Raw genomic sequence first — 24,799 nt, forward strand, 5'->3', positions numbered from 1 at the left:
AAGGCTCACCTTTTCTCTTTTCACTTTACACACCCTCTTATGGTGATGTAATATACTCTTATGGCTTCCCCTACCACTGATATGCTATAAGTCTTGCCTTCCCACTTTTGACAGTTACATCACAGCATGTCTGGCTGACATCTTTTCATGGATGGCAGCCCACCAACTGAAGCTGAAACCTAGCAAGACAGAGCAGCTATTCATCTCTGGAATACAGGTCCTCACCATGACCATCATGTCATCTCATTCAGGAACGTCTTGGTCATTCTGTCTGAAGATCCACAAAACCTGGGTGTTATTCTGGATGACCACTTATCATTCTTGACTTATACTGCAAATCAGACTCAATCATGCACGTTTCTCCTCTATAACATCCGGAAGGTTTACCCCTTTCTCTCTAGGAACGCCACAAAAATGCTTGTTCAGTGTTGGCATATCAAGCCTTGACTACTGGAATCTGCTGCTGGTTGGTCTTTTTCTGGCACCCAGGTGGTGGAACAAACTTTCACTGGTTGTCAAAACAGCAGAAACTCTCCCCATCTTCAAATGCAGACAGAACATCTATTTGTTTGTGAAGCATTAAAATGAAAACTAATTTAGCACCTATTGAAATGTCTTGTTTTGTGCTTATGATATGTCTATGACCGTTTTATTGTGGCAGTGTCTTAGCTCAAGGGTGGTTTGGAGCTTTCAAAATAATAGTAAATGCACTTGTTATAGAGCAGAAACGAAATTTCCAAGTGCTCTACATGCAAGCACAATGTTTTTGCAAGCATTCCAAACAACAACATGATCAAAACAACACATTATCTCTAAGAAGTACTTTTAACCATTTTTCAAGACTATGGCATTTGCAAAACACTGCAAAGTATCAAAAGGTCCAAAATATGTTGCAAATACAAACACACACACACACACACATTTTCTAAACCGCTTGGAGTCACAGGTCTCCTAAACACATAGCCACACCCACTCCGTGAGCCGTGACCTACCTCGAAAATGGTGGAGCATTTCATTCTGTGGGCGGAACTGCCAGAGAGGATTGCGCTGACACGTTGCGCTAACATTATGAGCAATATCTGTCTTATTTATTTATGAAGCACATGCTCAGGGTACTGTGTCGCTGAGTGGGAATATGTATCTTGGAAACTGAAGTATTTTGGGTAAAAAGTTAGCTGCTGAACAAAGCTGTACCATCTTTCAGGTTTACAGATGGTAGCGCTAGCTAGCCTATCAGCGTCTTCAGATGATTAACATGCACTTCATGACCTGAATCAGGTGTGCTGGAGCAGAGAATTGCTGTATTTGCGCTGCTGTGAGCCGAGGGAAATAACGTAGCCCGTTCTGTTCTGCAGGTTATAGAGGCTGTTTTGTCAGCTTTTCTTATTTCTACTCACAGAGTGTCTCCATATCAGTCGCTGAAACAGGTTTTCTATTTCAGCACACCAGTTTACAGCATGTGCTGCTCCAAATCACTGTCTTCCCATTAATACAGTGAACTAACTTTAGATATTTGAGCAGTTTAGTTCCATTTAGTTAGTTAGATAGCTCTAGAGGACACTGCTAGACTAGCTAATGCTAGCAGATACAAACCTGAAAGGTGGTACAACTGTCTTAAATAATAAACAACTAAGTTTATATTCATCAATGCCCAAAAAAAAAAAGTTATATCCCTTTATGCAGGTCAACATAGGACTCATAAACGTGTTACATTAACAATTTTAAAAGAATGACACACATTTCTCATTATGTCTAGATTAAGCTGTTCACCTCTCCATGTTTATTACTGTAGCTTTCCAATTGTAATCAGAAGAAACAGAGGCAATTTTACCCATAATTACAGTGTGCCCTCCCCCGATCGTTGTACACACTTGTATAACTTGGAAAGAAAAAGTTTAATGTAAACTCAGGGCCTAGTTCTCAGACACAGCTGAAGCAAGACAGCTGACCTTTGCCCTGCACTGTGGGGTCTACACAACCTCAGGCACCAGTAATAGTTTTATGATTGTCTTGTATTGTCTTGGTGGCATTAACTCAATCAGCTCATGTAGGAGTAATTAACATCCACGGATGGAGCAATGTTCTTATGGTTCTATTTTTCAGCGTTAATGATGACTGAATTCAAGTTCAAGATGAGACCATTTCAGTGTTAGGTAATGTTATAATTGCAAGAGTTAGCTGTGTCCCCCAGCTGTTACAGTCTGCCATAATACCACTGTGAACAAATAATCTGAAATTTTGATACTACGTTCAGACACGAACATAGGACTTAAGACTCTTTACGGTATATAGACGATCGGTTTCATCTGTGAAACATGGGTTCAGGCAAGTGAGAGTCTTTACAGATCGAGGTCTAAGTTCATTACAAAGCTGCCAAAGAGTAAGAACGAATAAAATAAAGAAGTCGACATAGCTGATTTTCAACTCTAGTTTTGATAATCTCCATTAAGAGAGTATCTAGATTTGGTAAACCAAGAATTAAAATGTAGGTAAAGAAGTACATCTAAGATTACTGCAGTGGTCAGGGTGTTAAAAATAATAATAACGAAGAAATTGTATAAGTGAGGATGCAACTGGCATCTGCTACTTGTTTAGATTCCTAATCCTTTATCATAGCTACAGTGTATGGCTAGCATTATAATAGTGATTTCTGGTGACCATGGTTAGTACCACATTCCTTTGGGTATCTGCAAAGTGTCAATAGAGATGCAGATTTGTCACTGATCAACAAACACCATCAGAAAAACTGGAAATGTTATACTGGCATTTATATCGAGATACATAATAGTTTATACCAACCAGTATATGCTCGACCAGGCATGCGTTTGGTCTGATACCTTTTCTCTGAGGCCGTTTGGTCTGACGGCGTTTGGTCTGACGTTCAGTTTCACCAGATCTGAATCATGACGATGGTTTTTCTCGAGACTCGAAGTCGTTTAGCTTGAGGAATGATGCCGCTCTGACTCGGAGGTCTGAGGATGTCCTAAAATGTACCCCGTAGCACCCGCCTAGTGCTAACATATATTTGCATGTTGGTCAGTTTGAAAACGAAATCGAAAAGTGGAAAATGTAAAGTAAATGTCCAGCAGGTGGCGTTGATGTTCGTTTGCATTTGCCTTTTCATTCTGACACCTAAAACCTCACCTAGATATCCTGCCCCACCTTCCCACCCCTGAATTGTTTTTAACGAGCCATTTTGAACACATAACAATGTACTCAACCACACTTTCAACAGTTTTATAATGTAGAAACCACACCTTCAACAGTTTTTAACCAGCCGTTTTGAAGAGATAGCAACTGTGCCACACGCCTGTCCCCCAGGCCCCGATGACGGCTGTGAGGGCTGGGCTCAAACCCCAAGCAAGGACAAAACCCTACAAGGATGGTCTGGAGACAAGGAGAACCGTGAGGGAGTAGTGGACGAGCACCACTTTTTGTTCCACAGTGAGGTCGCTAGACTATAGCTCATGTTCGGTCTAGGCAGCCGAGCGGGGGAGCAGGAGTGGCGAAAGGGAGGGAGAGCAATGAGATCTCTGTCCGTCTTCTCTCTCTCTCTCTTTCTCCCTTTCTGCTCTTTTAAAAGCTCCTGAGCCAAGAGGGACAGAGAGCTTGTTGCTCCGCCTACCCGTCATCGTCCCTGTTCCCCAGCTCCCCAGCTCAGCCGTCTGAATCGAACGTGACGTGCAGTCTAGCAGTCATGCTGCAGAACAGGAGGCAGTGCCCAGGAGGCGGGACTCGGGACTTGTGCGCCATTCACTACTCCTTCACGGTTCTCCTTCTCTCTCCATCATCCTTGTGGGGTTTCACACCCCGCCTGCCAGCTCTCACAGCCGTCATCGGGGCCCAGGAGACGGGCACATGACATAGCAACTTACTCAACCACACCAATTTGTTTTTTTAATCTAGAAATACCCACCTGTCATATGTTTTTGTTCTGCCATTTTGAGTTGCTATGATGCTAATTTTGATTTAAATTTTTCCACCAAATTTTAAAAGATGCTAACCAATCAGGTATTTGTATTCATACATATATGTAGGATCGAACTACGCCTTTCCATCCATGACACTGCATGCAAGAGCATCTAAGAGTTAGTGTTTCAAGAGATGTAGATGAAGTCAAAAAGCTAAGAAGCAATGGCTAACATCCACACGCATGAAATGACCCTCTTCAGCAAAAAGTGTTACCCCCAGCAGCCCGACAGAGAGTTTCACAGATGTGTCAGGTCAATTTACCCTGCATCAAAATGACTGTAATGATTGGAATCATTGGTTTCAAGAGACACTGTGCTGTGCCTGATTCTTATGTGATCTACAGACGTACAGAGTGTGCCCCTAATATGATGCATACAATTTAACATTGAAACCTTCAGGTAAGTCTTTGCATACTTTCAGTCTCTGTCCAAAAAGGAGTAAAGGAGTATCTGATGTGTGTCTTAATGTGATTTACATTCTCAGATGCTTTGTGTTTGAAAATGAAACTTAAAAAAAAGACTGTCAAATAGTTTTTAAATGCAAAGAATTTCAGAAGATGAATGAAAAAAACTTTAAAACTTTCAATAGGTAAAAACAGACTTGTATAATTCTGTTTTTAAAACCTTTTGAAATTGATTTTCATGCTGAAATGTTTAAAACATGATGAATTGTATTTGAGATCAAGTAAATGTACAGGATTAGCATTTTTTTATTAGAAATGATTCACATTTGTCAGCAATTAATGTGAGGAATATGTTATCTAATTATTGACATTTCTTTTAAGATATATAGTCTATTAAAATAATATTTATGAATGTAACTTGAAAAGCTGTCACATGAAGAGTGTAATTTTTTAAATTAGGATCATTAGGTTTGATTCACATTTGTCAGCAATTAATGTGAGTAATATCTATTATATAATTGACATTTAATTTAATTAAGTTACATAATCTAACAAAAAGTTATTTATGAATGTAACTTGAAAAGTTATTACACAGTGTGTATATTTAAATTTATTTATAGTGTATATTCAAAACCAAAACTGATTCAGCACTTCAGTGACAGAGCCATAGGCTGTGTGTGTGTGTGTTTGTGTGTTTCCTGACTCACTCCTTGTGTTAAAAGTGTGCATGACATGAAACAAGTGGTTTTTTGATTAACAAGACAGTTCATACAGCATGGCGTTTTAGAAAAGACATGAGAATTTTAAAAGTAATTTTAATTTATGTGTAATTTAAAGTTTCTGACTGATTATTCAGAAAATTAGGTAAAACAAACTAATGTCTAAACTGATTGATTGTTTTATGATAGACCTTCTGGCTTTTGTGACTAAAAACCCAAGGAAGTATCTGTTGCACGGACATTTATATCTTGCTTATGTTATTTAAAGGACATGGACCAGTCGATGATAAAGATGTTACGTTAGTAGAAAACGATGGTGATGAGATTATAATGCTGACTGAAGTGATACCGAATAGCAAAAATGACAAGCTTAAATTCAACCCCATAGCAAGAAGTCTTTTGAGAAAGTACAATTAAATGTGGTTCTCTACTTTTCTACATCTATCTACATAGTCCTAATGCAATATTTTCTTCCTCTTTAGATTTCGGTCATGATTCCTACCAGCTGTATCAACCAACTTCTCCAAGTGCTTTAAATTCAGGGTAATGTCATATTATTTTTATTTATTTATTTTGTTAGTTATATTGATATTTATTTAAGAGGATCCAAAATAGATCAAGACGATGACACACATTTCTACACCGATTCAAGACCTTCAAGCAAGTAGAACTAAATGTATTTTTATTTCCTACATCTTTCCGCACTGTCCTAATTTTACATTTTGTTCGTTTTGCTCTTTAGATTTCAATTTGTACATTTTGCTCTTTAGATTTCAGTCACACCTCCCACCAGGAACCATTCTGGCAGGAAGAGGTTGACACTCACTATAATTTCCGGTATCTGTCACAAGCTGTTGATTTGTCACAACGGACATTGAAATTTGCGAAGATATTTGTTCTGCTTTATCCGCATTTAATAAATGTGTGAATTACTACAATAGTCTGTATGATTCAAATGTTGCACGCCTCCCGGGGGGAGGACGGCAAAAGCCATCACACATCTTCAACTCAGAATTTGTTCAAAAAAAGTTCAGAAAAAGGCAGCATGAATGATAATCTATTTCAGAAAGTCTGTTCTTACTTACAGAAAGTTGGTTCACATTGTTGAAAACAAGGTTAGAGCTGTGTTCAAGTTAGAGCTAAGTTTGGTTAGAGTCCAGGATCACTCTGTCTTCTCAGTGACTAAACTCATATATGCTTAGGTAGTGCTCAGTCCGTTGTGTCATCTGATTGTTGTTTTGTTTCTCAGGGCCTTGACACTGCGCTTAAGACATCAAATCAGTAAGGGGTAAGCAGTAGGGCTATACAGAGTTACACACTTGAGCTGAAAAAAAAAAAGAGAATCATCACCCATTTTTTTATTTTCACTTTATCTAATGATTTAGTTTTAATAATTCATTTGTATCTAAATTGTATTTTATCCAATGTTAGTGCTTGCTATGACACATATGCGCACACACACACATATATATGTATGCCTCATCATAAGAGGGATCACATGCTGTATATCTGTAGATCACATTAGAATCAAGCACAGCACAGTGTCTCTTGAAACCCATCATTGTGACACAGGGTATATCGAAATTAGTCATAGCAATTCAAAACGGTTAACCAAAAATGTATGAGAAATGGGTATTTCTAGACAAAAAAAAACAAGTTAAGGGTGTGGCTGAGTAAGTTGCTGTGCTATGCGCCCGTCCCCAGGGCCCCAGTGATGGCTGCAAAAGTCGGCAGGCAGGTGGGGCCCAAAATCCCACAAGGATGACAGAGAGAGAAGGAGAACCACGACGGAGTTGCTAGACTACACCTCACGTTCGATCAAGGTGGCCGAGATGGGGAGAGGGAGCGGTGACGGGGAGGCAGAGCAACGTGCTCTCTGTCCCTCTTGGCTCAGGAGCTTTTAAAAGAGCAGAGAGGAAACAGAGCGAGAAAGGGGGGGGCAGAGATCTCATTACTTCACCTCCCCGTCATCGCCCCCGCTCTGTTCAGGCCCATCTTTTCTGCTGGTCCTCGCAGCTATCACTGGGGCCTGGGGACAGGCACATGGCACAGTTGCTATCTGTTTAAAACAGCTGGTTAAAAACTGTTGAGTGTTTACTGCTCAGTTTCACTCAATTACAGTGCGGTGTCACGCTTACTCTGGTCCATGCTACAACACTTTCCAGCTTACAATTCCTCTTGCTACATGGACAGCACATACCATTTCCGATGGTGATACATGCACTACACTACAGATGTTCAATACTGAATGTTAGTGCATACTCAGTGTTGGGCATGTAGTATACTAGTGGGTAACCAGATATAATGAGTCATACAAATATATTACCATTCCTGAAGCACTGTGTGGGTTTGCAGTAGGGGTGGTTAATATGAAAAGTTTATATCATGGTCTTTTATACTATTCAGAGGATAACCATATCACAATACCAAAACAAGTGAAAAAAATTAATAGTAAATTAATAGTATATACACACACACACACACACACACACACACACACACACACACACATATATAGCTACAGTTACCGTTATTATTATTATTATTGCGGCTGTTGTTATTGTAGCAGCAACAAAAAAAATCTGTATTGTGTAAATACTACCACACACTTATGTAGCTTTTTCAGTATAGAAGTGGGTTTTAGGTGTTCTCTCCTGCAGCCTCTCCTCATATTTTGCTTTGACCTCTTCACTCATCTTGCACTTCAACTCTATCTTGCACCTTGTATTTAGTATATAAACATATTTCACTGTTTGCTATATCTTACAAAGATAGATGACTTCTTCTTTATTGTGCTTAACAGGTTCCTGGTCCACTAGGCTTGAAGCGATTGGCCAATCACAAGTCAGAATGCTGTCCAGATGTACAAAGCTCTTTTAAGCATTATATTTTATTGAGCAAAGTGACAGATTTGACTGTTTATTCGTTAGGTACAAGTAATTATGTAGAATTTTGGTGCTGCTCCACTCAGCAAAACAAACGCTGTGTGAATGTGGTTATGTGGAAGCACTGTTTTAGTGGACCTCCTGTTAAAGTTTTCCAGTCCAGGTTTATTGAGACACGACATCTAGACTTGGCACATGCTTTCAGTTAGCTGAGAATGTTAAAGAAAATCCTTGTTTTCAGTTTTACTTTGTTTTTCCTTTATTCTATTCTTTATGTGTAGCGTTGTTGAAGTGTCTCTATGTTTTTAAGTTTACAACAGTCTAACATTTATATAGGGCCATACTACTTAGATCCAGACTGCTAGTTTTCAAGTGTTTTTTGGAATAGGTCCTGTTATTCTCAGCTCCTGTCACCTAAGGTCAAGGACACAGGTGCGCCAGCTAACGTATATAACGTGGTATGCTAAAGATCTCTTCAGACTGGGATTTTCTGAAGACAGTGAATGTCAGGGCAGTCACAGGAGTGGGGTGATCTCTGCCTACAGAAAGTGCAGAAGACAGAGCGCTGGTGGAAAACTTATTGGGCTACAGCTTACGACGTGTTGATGAATCAAGAACTATACCACTGCATCCAGTTTTGTGACTCTCTTCGTTGGTGCAGATTTACGCCAGGAGCTGTACTGCTTCTTTAGTAGTTGAAATGCGTTCAGAACACATGTGCCTATAATGGAGGCCAACTACGCAGACATGCCTCTAGAAACCAAAACTTCTCGCTTTACATTTAATAAATAAGTTAAACACAACTTCCAAGGATTCTACCACTCTGCTTTGGCTATATGGGCCATTTCAATCAAATCGTACAGCATGTTTTCAAGAGTCAATCAGAATGCATCTGATACATCCAACACATCCATTTACTGCTCATTACTGCATGAAATACATTTGTGAAACATAAAATAAACATGTTAATATTCTTGTACTCTCATCATTACTGCTTTTTACCACACAGTGATAATTTTTACTGCACTGATGTTTGCTGTATTTTTGTATTGGGGTTGCATTTACAGTATATTTGGTCAGTGCAAGCTTTATGCAATGTTTGTCGTTTGTATCCTGGAAGGTTTCTCACTAGCACCCATATACTGAAGAAGCAAGCTCTGGCCATCATGTGTGCCCTTCCAGCAATGGCTCATACTATGTATTTGTGTGTGTGTGTGTGTGTGCGTGCGTGATTTATATATATATATATATATATATATATATATATATATATATATATATATATATGAAATTAACCACAGGTGCACTAGAGGAGCAACAATGAGACAACCCCCAAAACAGGAACGGTTTAATAGGTGGAGGCCATTGACATTTTGTCCCTCCTTATCTTTTCTCACTGATTTTTCACTAGTATTGCAGTTGGCTTGGGTCAGCGTCACTACTAGTACCATGGTGCAGTACCTGGACCCTACAGAGGTTGCACAGGTAGTCCAACTCCTGCAGGATGGCACATCAATAAGTGCCATTGCCAGAAGGTTTGCTGTGTCTCCCAGCACAGTCTTAAGAGTATAGAGGAGATTCCAGGAGACTCTAGGAGCAGTTACTCTAAGAGAGCTGGACAAGGCCGTAGAAGGTCCTTAACCCCTTAGCAGGACCAGTATCTGCTCCTTTGTGTGATGAGCACTGCCAGAGCCCTACAAAATGAACTCCAGCAGGTCACTGGTATGAATGTGTCTGACCAAACAATCAGAAACAGGCTAATGAGGGTGGCCTGAGGGCCCAACGTCCTGTAGTGGGCCCTGTGCTCACTGCCCAGCACCGCAGAGCTCGATTGGCATTTGCCACAGAACACCGGAATTGGCAGATCCGCCACTGGCGCCCTGTGCTTTTCACAGATGAGAGCAGGTTTCACCTGAGCATGTGACAGACATTACAGGGTCTGGAGACGCTGTGGAGAACGTTATGCCGCCTGCAACATCATTCAGCATGACCGGTTTGGTGGTGGGTCAGTGATGGTCTGGGGAGGCATATCCCTGGAAAGACGCACAGACCTCTACAGGCTAGACAATGGCACCCTGACTGCTATTAGGTATCGGGATGAAATCCTTGGACCCACTGTCAGACCCTACACTGGTGCAGTGGGTCCTGGGTTCCTCCTGGTGCATGACAATGCCTGGCCTCATGTGGCGAGAGTATGCAGGCAGTTCTTGGAGGATGAAGGAATTGATACCATTGACTGGCCCCTAAATCCAGTAGAACACCTCTGGGACATTATGTTTCAGCCCATCCGACGCTGCCAGGTTGCACTTCAGACTGTCCAGGAGCTCAGTGATGCCCTGGTCCAGATCTGGGAGGAGATCCCCCAGGACACCATCCGTCGTCTCATTAGGAGCATGCCCCGACATTGTCAGGCATGCATACAAGCACGTGGAGGCCATACAAACTACTGAGTACCATTTTGAGTTGCTGCAATGGAATTTTGGCTAAATGGACTAGCCTACTGCATCATTTTTTCGCTTTGATTTCCAGGGTGTCTTTGAATCATTCTCAGCACTGCAGTAACACTGATGTGGTGGTGGTATGTTAGTGTGTTGTGCTGGTACTAGTTTTTAAACACTCACTGTTCACTCTATTAGACACTCCTACCTTGTCAGTCCACCTTGTAGATGTAAAGTCAGAGACGATAGCTTGTCTGCTGCTGCACGGTTTGTATTGGTCATCCTCTAGTCCTTCATCAGTGGTCACAGGACGCTGCCCACAGGACTCTGCCGGCTGGCTATTTTTGGTTGGTGGACTATTCTCAGTCCAGCAGTGACACTGAGGTGTTTAAAAACTCCAGCAGCACTGCAGTGTCTGATCCACTCAGACCACCGCAACACACACTAACACACCACCACCACATCAATGTTACTGCAGTGCTGAGAATGATCCACCACCCAAACAGTACCTGTTCTGTGAGGGTCCACGGGGGTCCTGACCACTGAAGAACAGGGTAAAGGGGGGCTAACAAAGTATGCAGAGAAACAGATGGACTACAGTCTGTAATTGTAGAACTACAAAGTGCACCTATATAGTAAGTGGAGCTGATAAAATTGTCAATGAGCGTAGAAACAAGGAGGTGGTCATAAATGTTATGCCTGATCGGTGTGTGTGTGTTATATATATATATATGCATGCACTTTTACAATGAAAGTGTAAGAAAAAAAAGCGAAAGCAACACACAAGGCTAGCCTGCTAATCGATGCTTCTTCTCGTCTACATGTTGAAGTACACATGAAGCTTTCAAGAAATCATGTTACATTAACTACAAACATCATCAAAATATTGGAGCAGTTCATTTTTGACAACATCGGTTTATTTATTCTGTTTACTGTTTATTTATTATTTTCACAAAATAGGCGCATTCTGCTGTCCACAATCCAATCAAATGCCAAAGCATAAAATCACGTCCTGCCTACAATTACTTCTCACCTGTACATCATGTTTTACTTCAGAAAAACATCATGTTAAAGAAAAAAATGCATTCTTATGGCCAACTGACACTGACAAATTTGCATAACCTCCTTCCTTATTTTTGTGCCTCAATCATGTTACCACTTGAAATGCATATTCATGAAGTTAGGTGCACTAAAACCTGCTGCTCAGTGGCAACCTCATGTGCCTGCATTAAAAACAGCTCTAAGGGCTTTTGCACATGCAAAATGCATTAACTCCTTGTTAATGTTTAGTAAACCTGCCCCTTAATGGGGAGTTCACACACTGCAGTCTAGCCTAGACAGAATCATACCACCAGAGGATTCACATTAAGGGAATCCCAGACAAACCAATACAAACATGAATACTACAAACTCACTTTGTACTTGTCTCCCTCTCCTTTGGAGTGGAGGAAGTGTTTGCTCATTTCCTGTGTGAGGACAGAAACAGGATTGTCCACCTGAACAAGAAAGCAACAGAAACCAGATGCAGTGATTATTTAGTCTCACAATAGTCACAACAGTATCTTGCAAAGAAAAAAATTAGTATTTCTTTACCTGAATATTAAAGTGATCAAGAATCGCTACCAGTTCTTCTTTTTTGGATGACACAAGCAGACCTACAGGAAAACAAGCAAACTTTACAAAGTTTAGCTATGTTTAGCGCAGCTTGGTACAAAACTGCTGAAATGGGTTTTGTCATGTATGACAAACATTCTTAAAAGGGCTTATATCACCAAGCCTTGCTGTGACTGTCCTGTTGTATTATCAGAATCAGGCTTCATTGACAAAGTATGGTTGCACAAAAAAGGAATTTGTCTTTGGCTACACACTAGCTCTAGGTCACACAGCAACTGACAATAGAAGTTTCAAACTTATAGAGTAACAGACATGACACCCATTCCTAAATTCTACCAAGGATTCACACTATCACACACATGCAAACAATCATTCCTGTAGACATTACGTACACTGACATGACATACACTCATGAATAAAAAAAAAAACATTTGCACATTCCCTGCAAGGTTGCCTGCTCTAATGTTCTTTGCCCAGGCTTCTAAAAAGCATTCCAAAAAAGGTGTGTTTACCTCTATTTTCAGAAACAACTTCATCTTCAGTAAACTCCATTATTCATGTGGCGTCATGTCACAAATGCATTTCATAATGATTAATAACAACTGATATTGTGCTTCCCTGTTGTTGACTGACGTTTGGAAAGTTTCCGTCGTGTCTCAGATAGAAGAGATTTTTTGTGACTATTTGAAGCGTACAATAAACAGGCACGCACCCACAAAAAATAATAAAATAATAATAAAATAGGCTTTTTTTAACATAGCATCATTTTAGTCGTGTTTTGAATTGACAGTTGCTAGCTAATAGACACACCTTTATTATTTTCTGTCTTTTATCAGATTGTTCCCCATTTGAATTTTTAGCCTGGGATAGTGTCTAGACATTGGATTTGGTTACAAGTTACATTTTCATAGAATCAGTAAGATTTCCTAACATAACCCTGCTGATGAAAAAAGAAACCAATGAACATACAGTGAATTTTCTTGGTTTACAACACAAATACCATTAGAAACTACTTTCTTGGTACGTTCTGTAGCTATTTCCATGTTACTGAAAAGGCTAGAAAAAAGGGTCACACACTTCAACAACTTTGCATGTGAAGCTCTGGCAGTTTAGAGACTTGCCTATACTAGCCAAATGCATGAAAGACAATTTATGCCTGAAGCTGGGTGAAACAATTCCCATTGTGCCTTAGAGAGTCACTCAGTATGCTGACAACAGGGCAGAGAAAGACGCCAGGTAACACAAATTCAGGCATTAACTATATAATTCTAATACTTGAGCAACATGTAATAAATCTAGGAGAGAAACAGTCATATCTACTACAGAGAAAAGAGAGCAAACAACAGGCATGCTATGATAAGACTTAAACAGACACTGGCCTGATGTCCCCTGAAACACCATGCTTTGTATATAGAGCAACCTGTAAATGTGATACATGTGTCAATGGTGCACATTCAAAGCTTCTTCCTACTTTAATTAATACTGTTTGACAGAGGTTGTTCAAGTGGATCAAATTACATGAAATTCAGTTTACAAACTAACATTCCACTCGTTAATGGAAGACTTGAATTCATTTGTTGATATTTCTGATTCCTAATTACATTTTTTTTGGTAAATTGGTCCCCCCTCCAATGTCCAAGTCCCTTGTACACCTGGCTAAGAAAGTTAAGCAACCAGCAAGAAACGTTCCACCTACTCAGCTAAAGCTCTACTGTACATGTGTGTGTGGTAGAGCTCAAGGCTGTGCTTCAGCTTGCAGCAGTGAGCAGTAAAAATCAGTAAACAAACTACAAGAGCAACCACAAGATCTGATGTGAAATACAGCATTTTAGCACTAACGTGAACTTATTCAAAACTTGAATACTTCGCGGTATGGCTTTGCTGTCCCCCTCTGGCACAAATGGAAACTGCCCTAGATCTAGAGACAAAAAAATACCCTTGGTTTTAAATAATGATAAAAAAAAACAAAAAAAAAAAACAATATTGTCTAAATTCATTTTAATACCCTTTATTTTCAGCTAAATTTTACTTTCTTTGATTCATAAGTTTCTTATTATTTGTTTAAATCATCCTGTACAACACTTTGTGAACTTGTGATAAAAAGTTGGCATAAAAATGAGTGTATTATTAGGATTTTTTATTATTAGAATTTGTAGTACTGTCAAACATTACAAACCATTGTTCCAACAATGTATTTGTATTTTCTAGGACATTTATTCTTCTTGTTCTTCTTCTTCCTGGCTTATTCTGACACAAGGGGTTATATATCCTTCAGTGATGCTGTAATTGTGACCAAATTAGATATGAACATTCACAATAATCAGCTGTGGAAGCTTTTGAAATTTGAATCGGCCTAGCAATACTCAATGCACTACCAACAGTCTAAAATATTATTGTGTTATATATTATTATTAAATATATATATATATATATATATATATATATATATATACATATATATATATATATATATATATATATATATATATACATAATATAGTAAAATATTATTAAAAGATTCAAAATAAAGAAATGATAATGGTTTCAAATTACACATCTCAATAAGACCTAACACTTTGGAAATATTCCCACAATGTACAGGAAATCCTGTAATTTGATTTAAACCCATACATATCAGCCACTGTTAAGGATGTCGCTTTGTCAGATCATTACTGTTTTTTCTTTGAAATGTGGACCTCACTAAACATCAAATACAAGACACATTTGCTTTAAGAAGAAGTTCATAAATAACAGCACAGCTACGCTTTTCATGAGCAAAATGTGTTCTGCACCATGCGAGCCATCTGACTCTGTTGATGCTTTGCTGGATAGCTTCAGCTCAAAAATTGTCAGTGTTATGGATGAGATTGCACCAGTTAAAGCTAAAACTATGTCATGCCAACAGAAAGCACCTTGGAGGAACGCTTTTGCAGTTCAACTCCAAAAGAGAGAATCTAGGAAAGCTGAAGGCAGATGGCATAAAACCAAGCTTCAAATTCACAAGCAAATCTTCAAAGATAGGCTGCGTGATTACAACACAATAATGTGCAAAGCTAGACAAACCTTTTAATCTAGCATTATCAACAATAATATTAACAACAGCAGAATACTCTTCGCCATGGCTGACATACTAATTCACGTACATATATGGGCCCTGAATTTGTATCACCTGAAAAATGCAATGAGTTTGCTTACGTTTTTAACACTAAAATCCAGAGCATTAGGCAAGCCATTAATATATCTGTATCTGCCAAAGAGCCCACGTCCTCTCCATCACCATGTAAAGATGTCATGGTTAAAATGTCCCAGTTTAATCTTATCAATAATGAAATCTTAATCGATACAGTGTATCATCTCAAAACCTCTTATAGTCTTGACATGTTACCAACCAACATTTTAAAGAACATGTTTCACTCAATAGCAGAGGACATTCAGATAGTAAACACCTCACTTATGTCGGGCGTTTTTCCTAACAAATTAAAAACTGCAGTTGTAAAGCCTCTCTTAAAAAAAATCTAGAAGCAACTCTATTGATCTACCTTCCATTGGAAAAAATATTGAGAAAATTGTCTTTAAGCAACTTACTGGCTTTCTGTCCTTAAACAGCTGTCTAGACAAATTTCAGTCAGGTTTTTGGCCTAATCATAGTACTGAAACAGCTCTAATTAAAGTTATTAATGACATTCGCCTAAATATAGACTTCGTAAAAACATCTGTTATATTACTGCTCGATCTCAGTGCTGCCTTTGATACCACTGACCATTAAATTCTCATAGACAGACTTGAGAACTGGGTTGGGCTCTCAGGAACTGTCCTAAAATGGTTCAGTTCATACTCGCAAGGAAGGGACTACTTTGTGGAAATTGAAAATAATATTTCTGAGAGAGTGCCAGAGACCTGTGATGTCCCCCAGGGTTCAATTCTTGGGCCACTCTTATTCAATTTATACATGCTGCCTCTTGGGCAAATACTGCAAGATTATAGGACACCTTACCACAGCTATGCAGATGATACTCAGATCTACTTGACCCTCTCCCCAAATAACAATGGTCTCCTTGACTCACTCTGTAAGTGCCTTGAGCACATTACTAACAGGATGGAACAAAACTTTCTGCAGTTGAATAAAGATAAAACAGATTATTTTATTTGGGAACAGCAATGAGAGGCAAAAACTAGCTGCCTATCTGGATTCAAGAGCCCTTACATCTAAAGAACTAGTATGTAACCTTGGTGTACTAGTGGACTCTGATCTTAGTTTTAGCAGTCATGTCAAAGCAGTTACTAAATCAGCTTTTTATCACCTCAAGAATATCAAAAAGATCAGAGATTTTCTGACTAAAGCAGACATGGAGAAACTCATCCACGCTTTTATTTCTAGCAGGATTGATTACTGTAATGGTCTCCTATCTGCATTCCCAAAAATTGATAAACAGCTTGAAATGATTCAGAATGCTTCCAAAGTTCTCACTAGAAGTAAAAGAAGGGAACACATCACCCCCATTCTCAAATCCTTACACTGGCTACCAGTCTGTTACAGAATAGACTTTAAGATACTATTACTGGTTTATAAATCACTCAATGGTGCAGGACCAGCATATTTATTTCATATGTTGCAGAAATATGAGCCGAGCAGAATTCTCAGATCATTAGGAACTAGTCAGATAGTCCTGCCCTGCCGAAGGTGCAGACTAAACATGGAGAAGCAGCGTTTAGCTACTATGCTGCTCTTAAATGGACCCAGTTGACAGAGAGCATTAGAAGAGCCCCAACACTGGACACTTTTAAATCCAGGTTCAAAACGTTCCTGATCGAGCAGGCTTTTTAATGTTTTTAAGGTTGTTTTTAATTATGTTTTTCTATTTGTGCTTGCTTTACTTTTTTTAACCAACTCCAAATCTGAATTTTCCCATTTGTAAAGCACTTTGAATGACAGCAGTGTTTGAAAGGTGCTATATAGACTTGCCTTGCCTGTATGTCAAAAAAGCCCCTTACAAGAAATTTTACCATTAGTCATGTATTTTTAACATCTATGTTGACAATCTTTAGAATGTTCTAAAGATTCATATAAAATTAAGCATGTATCATGTTTAAAGACCACTGCTCAACAATTATGGCAAATGAAGGCCTTTTGATACTCTGACATGCTTGCATTTTTCATCCTCTCTCTGTAAATAAGGCCCAAACTGCATTAGGCCTTGTTAGGCCTAGTTCGCACAAATAGTATAAGGCCCCATTGTGCTGATTCATGTTTGAACCCGCAGATTGCTGCTTGCGGCTATATTTGTGTTTAGATTTTCCATTTGTGTATATAAACATCCTTGAAGCCTGCCTGTTTTATCCCCCACCACTATCAGTGTATACATATTCAAATCCAACTAGGCATGGTCTCTCCTTGAGATTTCTTCTTCATTCCACAACAGTCGCCCCTCTGTTTTTCCACACAAACATTTTTTCTTACATCATCTAACATTTTAACATAAATTGAAAGAATGTTTATGACTCACTTTTACCCTAGGTATAAAACCAAAATTAAATCACTGTCATTATAGGCATTACAGGCCAGGACAATTTAGCAAGGTCTACCTGTTTTGCTTTTGAGTTTGTAGGTTCTCAGTCCTTCACTGGAGATACGAAGATCAATGGTGATGGATTGTCCAAACACATCTGGCTTATACGCATCCTGGCCTCGGTTCCTCAGAGTGATTGAGATTTCTGCACAGCTAATGTTGCAGTACACACACACATAAGCATGCCACAATGCCAGTGTGAAAATCAAGCATGCCAGAATACCTAAGAGTAAACAAGGCTGAAGAAATTAGCAGAATGCAGAGCAAAATAAGGAGATAAATACCTCTCGCCTTCTTTGACAAAGCCTTTAAGTGAAGAGCCCCTGTTGGTAGTCTGTGCTTTTCCTCCCAAACCCACAATCAGAGCTGTGAGTATTGCACTTTTACCACCTAATACAAAAACAAAAAAACGTTGTAATTACCATAATGACAGCTAAATTTAACCAATGTTTTTTTCCCTAATTTCCAGTTGTTTTTTTTTTACCACAATGTTCTCAGTCCAGCACAGCACAAACACAAGTTGTGAGTGAAAAATGCTGTGAGAGTATTTTGCTTAAGCTTTTAGTTGCATTCTACTTATATCAAGTTGCAACCACTTACAACCACTTGCAGCTGGTATACTGATTTGTACAGGAACGCACCATGCAGCAGCAGTACAGTTACAACATCTGGTCTAAAATACGCTATACACAGTTGCCTAACCAGCACTTGCCATCAACTTTTTAAACCTGACAAAACCTTCATGATGATCATGAACGGAAATATTGAATAAACGGAGTTAAATCAACAATAAAGTTGGTTCTGTCGTTTAGTCCTTCAGACTGTATAAGAATGCAAAATATTGTAGCATGCGTTTGGGTACTGTGCAGTACTTTGAAATGCTGCAGGTTTAATAATTCACTTATCTAAATATTATACTTAATTGGTGATTCTTTAAAATCTGTCTTAATTTGTCTACAGTTATGCGAAGACTGACAATAGAACTTGCACAATTATACAGTAACATACACTCATATCTGAATTCTACCACACATACACTCTGTCACACATGCAAACATCCATACATATAGACATTCAAACAAATATACATTTGAGAATAAAAAAGTGCAGAGTACAGCAGCCGCATAAGAGTTAGCAATACTGAACAACATAAAACAGAACACAATAAATTAAAATAGAGAGAGTAGAGAGTATATATCTTTAGTTGGTCAAGGTGTTGAAGGACAAAGTGAAGTCCCATATTCATTGCATCTTCCACAGACCTGTTGTGCTAATTTCTAAACTGTAAGGGTCTAACAGTGAGTGTGTGATATGTTCCAGGCGTGTTGGTACAGAGGTCTGTCTGCGTTGTGTTTGTGCTCTATGCTGGTTATCTCTTCAACAGCCCGCTGCGCCTCACACACGCACGCTTAAGGCGGAACGATGATTATGAGGCAATTTAATGCGGCGAATAAAAAGGTTTAGTTTAAGAAAAGGCATTCAAGGTTTGGACTACATGATTGTTAATACTGTGGCATCAGCATGTCAGCCTTTGTTTACATACATCCTGCCTTCTGATTTCCCCACAGTCCGCTCTGAAGAGATATGTGGGGAGTTGGAGAGCACTTTCTAGAACAGATTCACTGAGCTAGGTTTCACAGAAGCACAGTGCAAATTCTCTCACTCAACAGAGAATCCTCTTACTCAACAGAAAAAGAAAGTAAAATATAGCTGTAAGTGGCAATTATGGGGTCTAAACATTATTCAGCAATAGGGGTGCAACGATTATTCGACTATTTCTTATAAAGCCCCCAAACTCTGGAATGATCTTCCAGAAAATGTTCGGGACTCAGACTCAGTCGCAATCTTCAAATCTAGGCTGAAAACTCACTTGTTTAGTTTAGCTTTTGGTAGTTAATGTTCCCCCTTAGATAAAGGCAGCAGATCCAGGGGTCCAGCTACCGCCACCTGCCTTGGACTAGCTGCCCACCCTACACTAAAGTTTTCATGGACTCCTAACTATTACTACTACTACTACTATTAATATTAGTAGTATAATAATGTTGTAGGTAGTTTGACCAGAGAAGGATGGGTCCCCCCCTTGTGAGCCTTGGTTCCTCCCAAGGTTTCTTCCCCAGTTCTGAGGGAGTTTTTCCTTGCCACTGTCGCCCCTGGCTTGCTCACCTGGAGGATTTACATTTCATGTTAAAACTTTGTCCTTAATGGATTTCTGTGAAGCTGCTTTGTGACAACATCAGTTGTAAAAAGCTCTGTACAAATAAATTTGACTTGACTTGACTCGTCAACTAAATCGTCAACCAAATTAGTTGCCAACTAATGTAGCAGTCGATTAGCTGTTGACGTCATTACGCGTCTTTCTTGCGCTCACTAGAAACGTTTTGACATTACCACTCACTTGAGACTTAACAACAGCGCGATGGCAGCCTCAAGAAAAAAATCCTCAAAAGTGTGGGAGCTTAAAAATTTAGTTGCAGTAGGGTTTAGACAGACAGAAGGCACAGAGCACAGACTACACTGTTTATATTTAACATTTAAGTTTAGATTCTATTTTTATTTATTTGATTAAAGAAAAACTGATTTAGTTTGTTATATTTTATTGCTGCTAATTTGCACATCCTCGGTTATAAATTCTGACAGGAAAAATACATTGAAGTTTTTTTTTTATGTTTGGGTTAGCAGGAAAGTTCATTAAAATAGTGAATTCTTGAATGTTATTCATCTTATGTATAATATATATAAATGTATAAAACAACCTCAAACTAAATTTAAAAGCTAAAAACTACATAAAAGTTAATAGGTAATGTAGTGATTCATAATCCGAATAATCGATTATTCGTTTCAGTAATCAATAGATTAGTCGTTTGTTGCAGCCCTATTCAGCACAATGAGGCCTCAAGCACCAGCACAGGGCCTTTTCGAAGATAGGCGATAAATGAAAACAGAGATTTAAAAAAGTCCTCTATTCATCATGATTGCTGATGAGTAGTATTTAAAAATACTTGTCATATGGTCAGACTGACTTTTTGTTCATGCAAGCAGTATTCAAACAGTATTCAATTACTAAAGCACTGAAGGGCCCTGAAACACTTCTCTGAAGTATCTTGGCTCCAAGATCTTTTACAGGCAGTGTCAAGGCCCAGTGATTTAACATGGAATGCCCAACCCATGTGTTTAATAATAACAGAAGACACTGAAAGAGAAAGAACCTACTTCCATTATTTCCAACAATGAAGTTGACATTTGACCCAAATGTAAAGGGACCAAGAAGAGAATGACACATGAAGTTCTTCAAAAAAATCTTCTCTATAATGCCAACCTCGCCTGAGGCCTGGGGAGAAAAACAGAAACACACTGAAGCAACCTATGTATAGGACAAAGCTCATGCAAGACAAAAGCAGTCAGTACACTTCAAACAAAACCAGAGTTTTGATTCAAAACAATATCTTTTTGACCAAAAATGATGTGGTGGTTTGAGTTTGTACGGTCTGGTATGGGGCGCTTGCTGAACAAATGCCCTATCACCATTTCGTTTGTTCTGAGACATCCCCATGTCTATAATTGGTCCTAATCACTATGTCATTCAGTCTAAGACTCTCTAGACTGCAGTACAATGCTCAAAGCAGGCTTGCGGTACTGAGACACCGTTCTATTTACGTATGCCTATGCCAATATGTTCAGCTGAAGTTTTTTGTTTTACTTTTGTCATATGAATAGTACTGCAGTAGAGTCAGTATGGACTTTTTGTTCTTCATTGAATATTTACTGATCCATATCCAATTTGCTTTACTATCTTTATCAACTAAACACGAAAGGCCATTGTATTTGCATCTAAAGTGCACAGAAAAGTGCTTTTTGTGTGTGTGTGTGTGTGTGTGTGTGTGTGTATGCGCATTACACTGTGCAGTGTCCAAAGAGCACTTCTGCCTTGATCAGAGCAAATTCTTTCTTCATCTTTTGCCGGCTCTGTCTGAGATGACTTCGCTCTTTTTCGTGCCACTTCCAACAGATGATTGTTCTTCCTCTTAGACATCTGCATACAGTACAAACACACAACCACAGGTGCCTGAGTAATGGAGCAAATAGTCCCCATTTTTATTAGAGAGGAAACAAATAAACACAATTGTTCCTACACTTTTTATTCAAATAAAAAAGTCAAAAATTTTGATTTGTTGTCTGACTACAAATTTAATGTTTTTTGCCATTTTATTAACCTACTGTAAAACAAAACTCACTTGAGAAGGAGATCACTGAAAGTGTCTCATGTTTTTTTGTGACATTTAAGCTGGAACAACACATGCCACATTGCAGGAGAGTACATTAATTTGGAAGTACATTCCCACCAAGTAGATGAGAAAAATATTGCCTGTTCCCTCTGATACTGACACTGGATACACACAAGGGCTGCAACAAACGACTAATTTGATAGGCGAAAAATCTATCGATAACATTACCAAATAAGCTGTATGTAGCTATTAGCTTTTAAATGTAGCTTGAGTTCGTTTTATACATTTGCTAACTACCAGCGAAGAAAATAAAGATGAATACCATTCAAGAAATCACTGTTTTAATGAACTTTCCTGATAATGTGAAATGTATTCTTCCTGTCAAAATTTATAACCAAGGATGTGCAAAGCAGCAGCAATAAAATATAACAAAACTAAATCAGTTTTCCTGTAATCAAGTAGCTATTAAATTTAAATGTTAAATATAAACAGTGCAGTCTGTGCTCTGTGCATTCTGCTGTCTGTCTACACTTTACTGCGAATTTGAACACACTGGTGGCCTCGACATTAAGACAACGATGTGGTGTTTAAAAGGTAAGAGTATTTTGAAGAATAACATTGTCTTTAAAGTCTTATCCTTTCCGGCGACTTCCGGTTTGTCGTGGCACGGAGTAGACGTGTGCTTGGGGTTCTCTGCGGAGCCGAGTTTTTCTTTGCATGATATAAGTTATTTTTTGTTTCATTTCTTTGGTTATTAGTCTCAAGTTTAACCGGGTTAACACTACCACGCTGATTTTGATCGTCAAAATGCCCCCAAAAGCAAATAAAACGCCAGATCTCGTCGCCAGAACATCCGTATTGTTGGAGTTCCGGAGGGTGAACTATTTCAGCTCACTACCTCCAGTGTATGTAAGCTCTTGAAGGAAGCATTCGCGTTGGACAAACCACCCATAACAGACCGAGCTCACCGCTCTCTAGCCCCCAGACCAAAGCCCGGAGATTCGCCGCGCCCCATCATCGCAAGGCTGCACTACTATGAGAACTGTGTTGATATTCTTAGGAGAGCAAGGTGGCAACAACGAATCACAGTTTCAAACATGCAGCTCTCGGTCTTCCCTGATTTTACTGCCAAGATCTCAAGAGCTTGTGCGGCCTTCAACGATGTCCGTACACAGCTACGCACCATGGAGGGGGTTCGCTCCGGCATCTTTTACCCAGCACGGCTTTGTATAATGCATGTTGGCAAGCACCATGACTTTACTTATCCTAAAGAAGCTGGTCGATTTGTCGCCACGTTAGCCAAGTGAATTTGCTATCTAAGATTATGAAACTGCTAGTTCTAACTCTTTTCTTTTTTAAAGGATTTTAATATTGTGTTTCATTGTCCCCTTGGGTTGGGTGGTGAACTGTATATGTTGTCCTCATGTCCAGGTGATCAGGTGACCTTGTTGGGGTAAAATGTTGGGTTGGGTTTTTTTTTTTTTTCCCTCCCTCTGTCTGCCAGCAGTGCTTCCTTTTTTTTTCCTTTGTGCTTTTTTTTTTCTTTGTGATTTCTTTCCTGGAATGTCAAAGGCCTAAACTCCCCAGTTAAACATTCAAAAATCTTTGCTCACTTGAAACGTTTGAAGGCTGACATAGTTTTACAAGAAACATATCTTTGGAATAATGACCATTTCAGACTAAAATTTTCTTGGGTAGGTGACATTTTTGACTCAACACTCAATTCTAAAACCAGGAGAATGGCAGTTTTAATTAAAAGAGGTATTCATTTCATCCCTGACAATGCTATCACAGATGCGGGTGGTAGATATCTTATTATTCAAGGTACTCTGTTTAACACTCCAGTGGTGCTGGTAAATATATATGCTCCCAACTTTGACGATCCAAAATTTATACATAAGCTATTTAGTTCCATTCCCTCCTCAAACTCTCATCGTTTGATAATGGGTGGAGATCTGAATTGTACCATTGACCCGGCTCTGGATCGATTGGATTCTCGTTTAAAGAACATTTAAACCCTTCATTTCGTGTTTGGTTTCTTTACCTCTCCAAAAGTGTTTTGTTGCCATCTCGCAGCATTGCTGCTTGCTTATATCTGGTACCGCCGTCTCTTCTCGCACATGCGTAGACTGAGAAATCCAAAAGAAATCCGAGTACAAGTATACATGCACTGGGAAATCTGATTACTGAGCTAAAATACAGCTCTCTTTTTCTGATTTTTTTTAATCGGATTTCTAGATCAGAGATAGTGTGCACATGACCATTTGGATAATCGGATAACTGCAGAAATCCGATTATGATCAGATTATTGCGTGCTTGTAAAAGCACTCACAGGCACGTTGAAGCTAAGGGATTATTTGTTTTTAGTTACTCCCTCTTCTTTAGCTTGTATTTACATGCTGGTAGGCAGGGAAATTCTGATAGGCTCCAGAAATGTTTTTATCAAACAGATGAAGTCAAATCTGTCAATCTGCTCAACAAAAATATAATTATTAAAAGAGCACTGTACAATTGTTTACTCTGGACAGCATTCTAACTTGTGTTCAGGCAATCATTTCAAGCCTGGTGGATGAGGAAACTGTTCAGCAAGACAAAGAAGAGCAAATAAGCTAATGAAACCCATCAGGCGCAGAGTAAACAATGTGATAAACCTGCAATACTGAGCAATCTTTGTTAGATATAGACAACAGTGAAACATTATTTTAGACACTAAATACAAGCTGCAAAATGGAATCAAGGACAAGTAAAAGGTAAAAACAAACATGAAGAGAGGCTGCAGGACAGAACAACTAAAACCTGCTCCTATCCTGAAGCTAGTAAAGTGTGTGGTAGTATTTGTACAATGAAGACTTTTTAGCTGCTGCTATAATAATAATAATAAATATAGCCGCAAGCGGCAATGAGCGGGTTCAAGTATGCAACAGCAGTACGGGCCCTCCTGCAGGTTTAGCCCATTAGGCCTAAAAAGGCATCAAGCT

General features: G+C 39.0%; 1 protein-coding gene across 2 annotated transcripts in view; it reads right to left on the reverse strand.

The window, feature by feature from the left end:
- si:dkey-119f1.1 (uncharacterized protein LOC557127 homolog) overlaps positions 1–24,799 on the reverse strand; it is a 175,144-nt gene that overhangs the window by 135,312 nt on the left and 15,033 nt on the right. For both annotated transcript variants that reach the window (XM_036563109.1, XM_036563108.1), the window contains exons 2-7: positions 21,494–21,628; positions 20,809–20,926; positions 17,883–17,988; positions 17,615–17,751; positions 12,011–12,072; positions 11,833–11,913 (exon numbers count right to left, since the gene is read on the reverse strand). In XM_036563109.1, the coding sequence (XP_036419002.1) occupies positions 11,833–11,913; positions 12,011–12,072; positions 17,615–17,751; positions 17,883–17,988; positions 20,809–20,926; positions 21,494–21,628 (639 nt within the window). The remainder of the gene's footprint in view (positions 1–11,832; positions 11,914–12,010; positions 12,073–17,614; positions 17,752–17,882; positions 17,989–20,808; positions 20,927–21,493; positions 21,629–24,799) is intronic.

The sequence above is a fragment of the Colossoma macropomum genome, unplaced genomic scaffold (genome assembly GCF_904425465.1).
Source record: "Colossoma macropomum unplaced genomic scaffold, Colossoma_macropomum, whole genome shotgun sequence".
Lineage (NCBI taxonomy): Eukaryota > Metazoa > Chordata > Actinopteri > Characiformes > Serrasalmidae > Colossoma > Colossoma macropomum.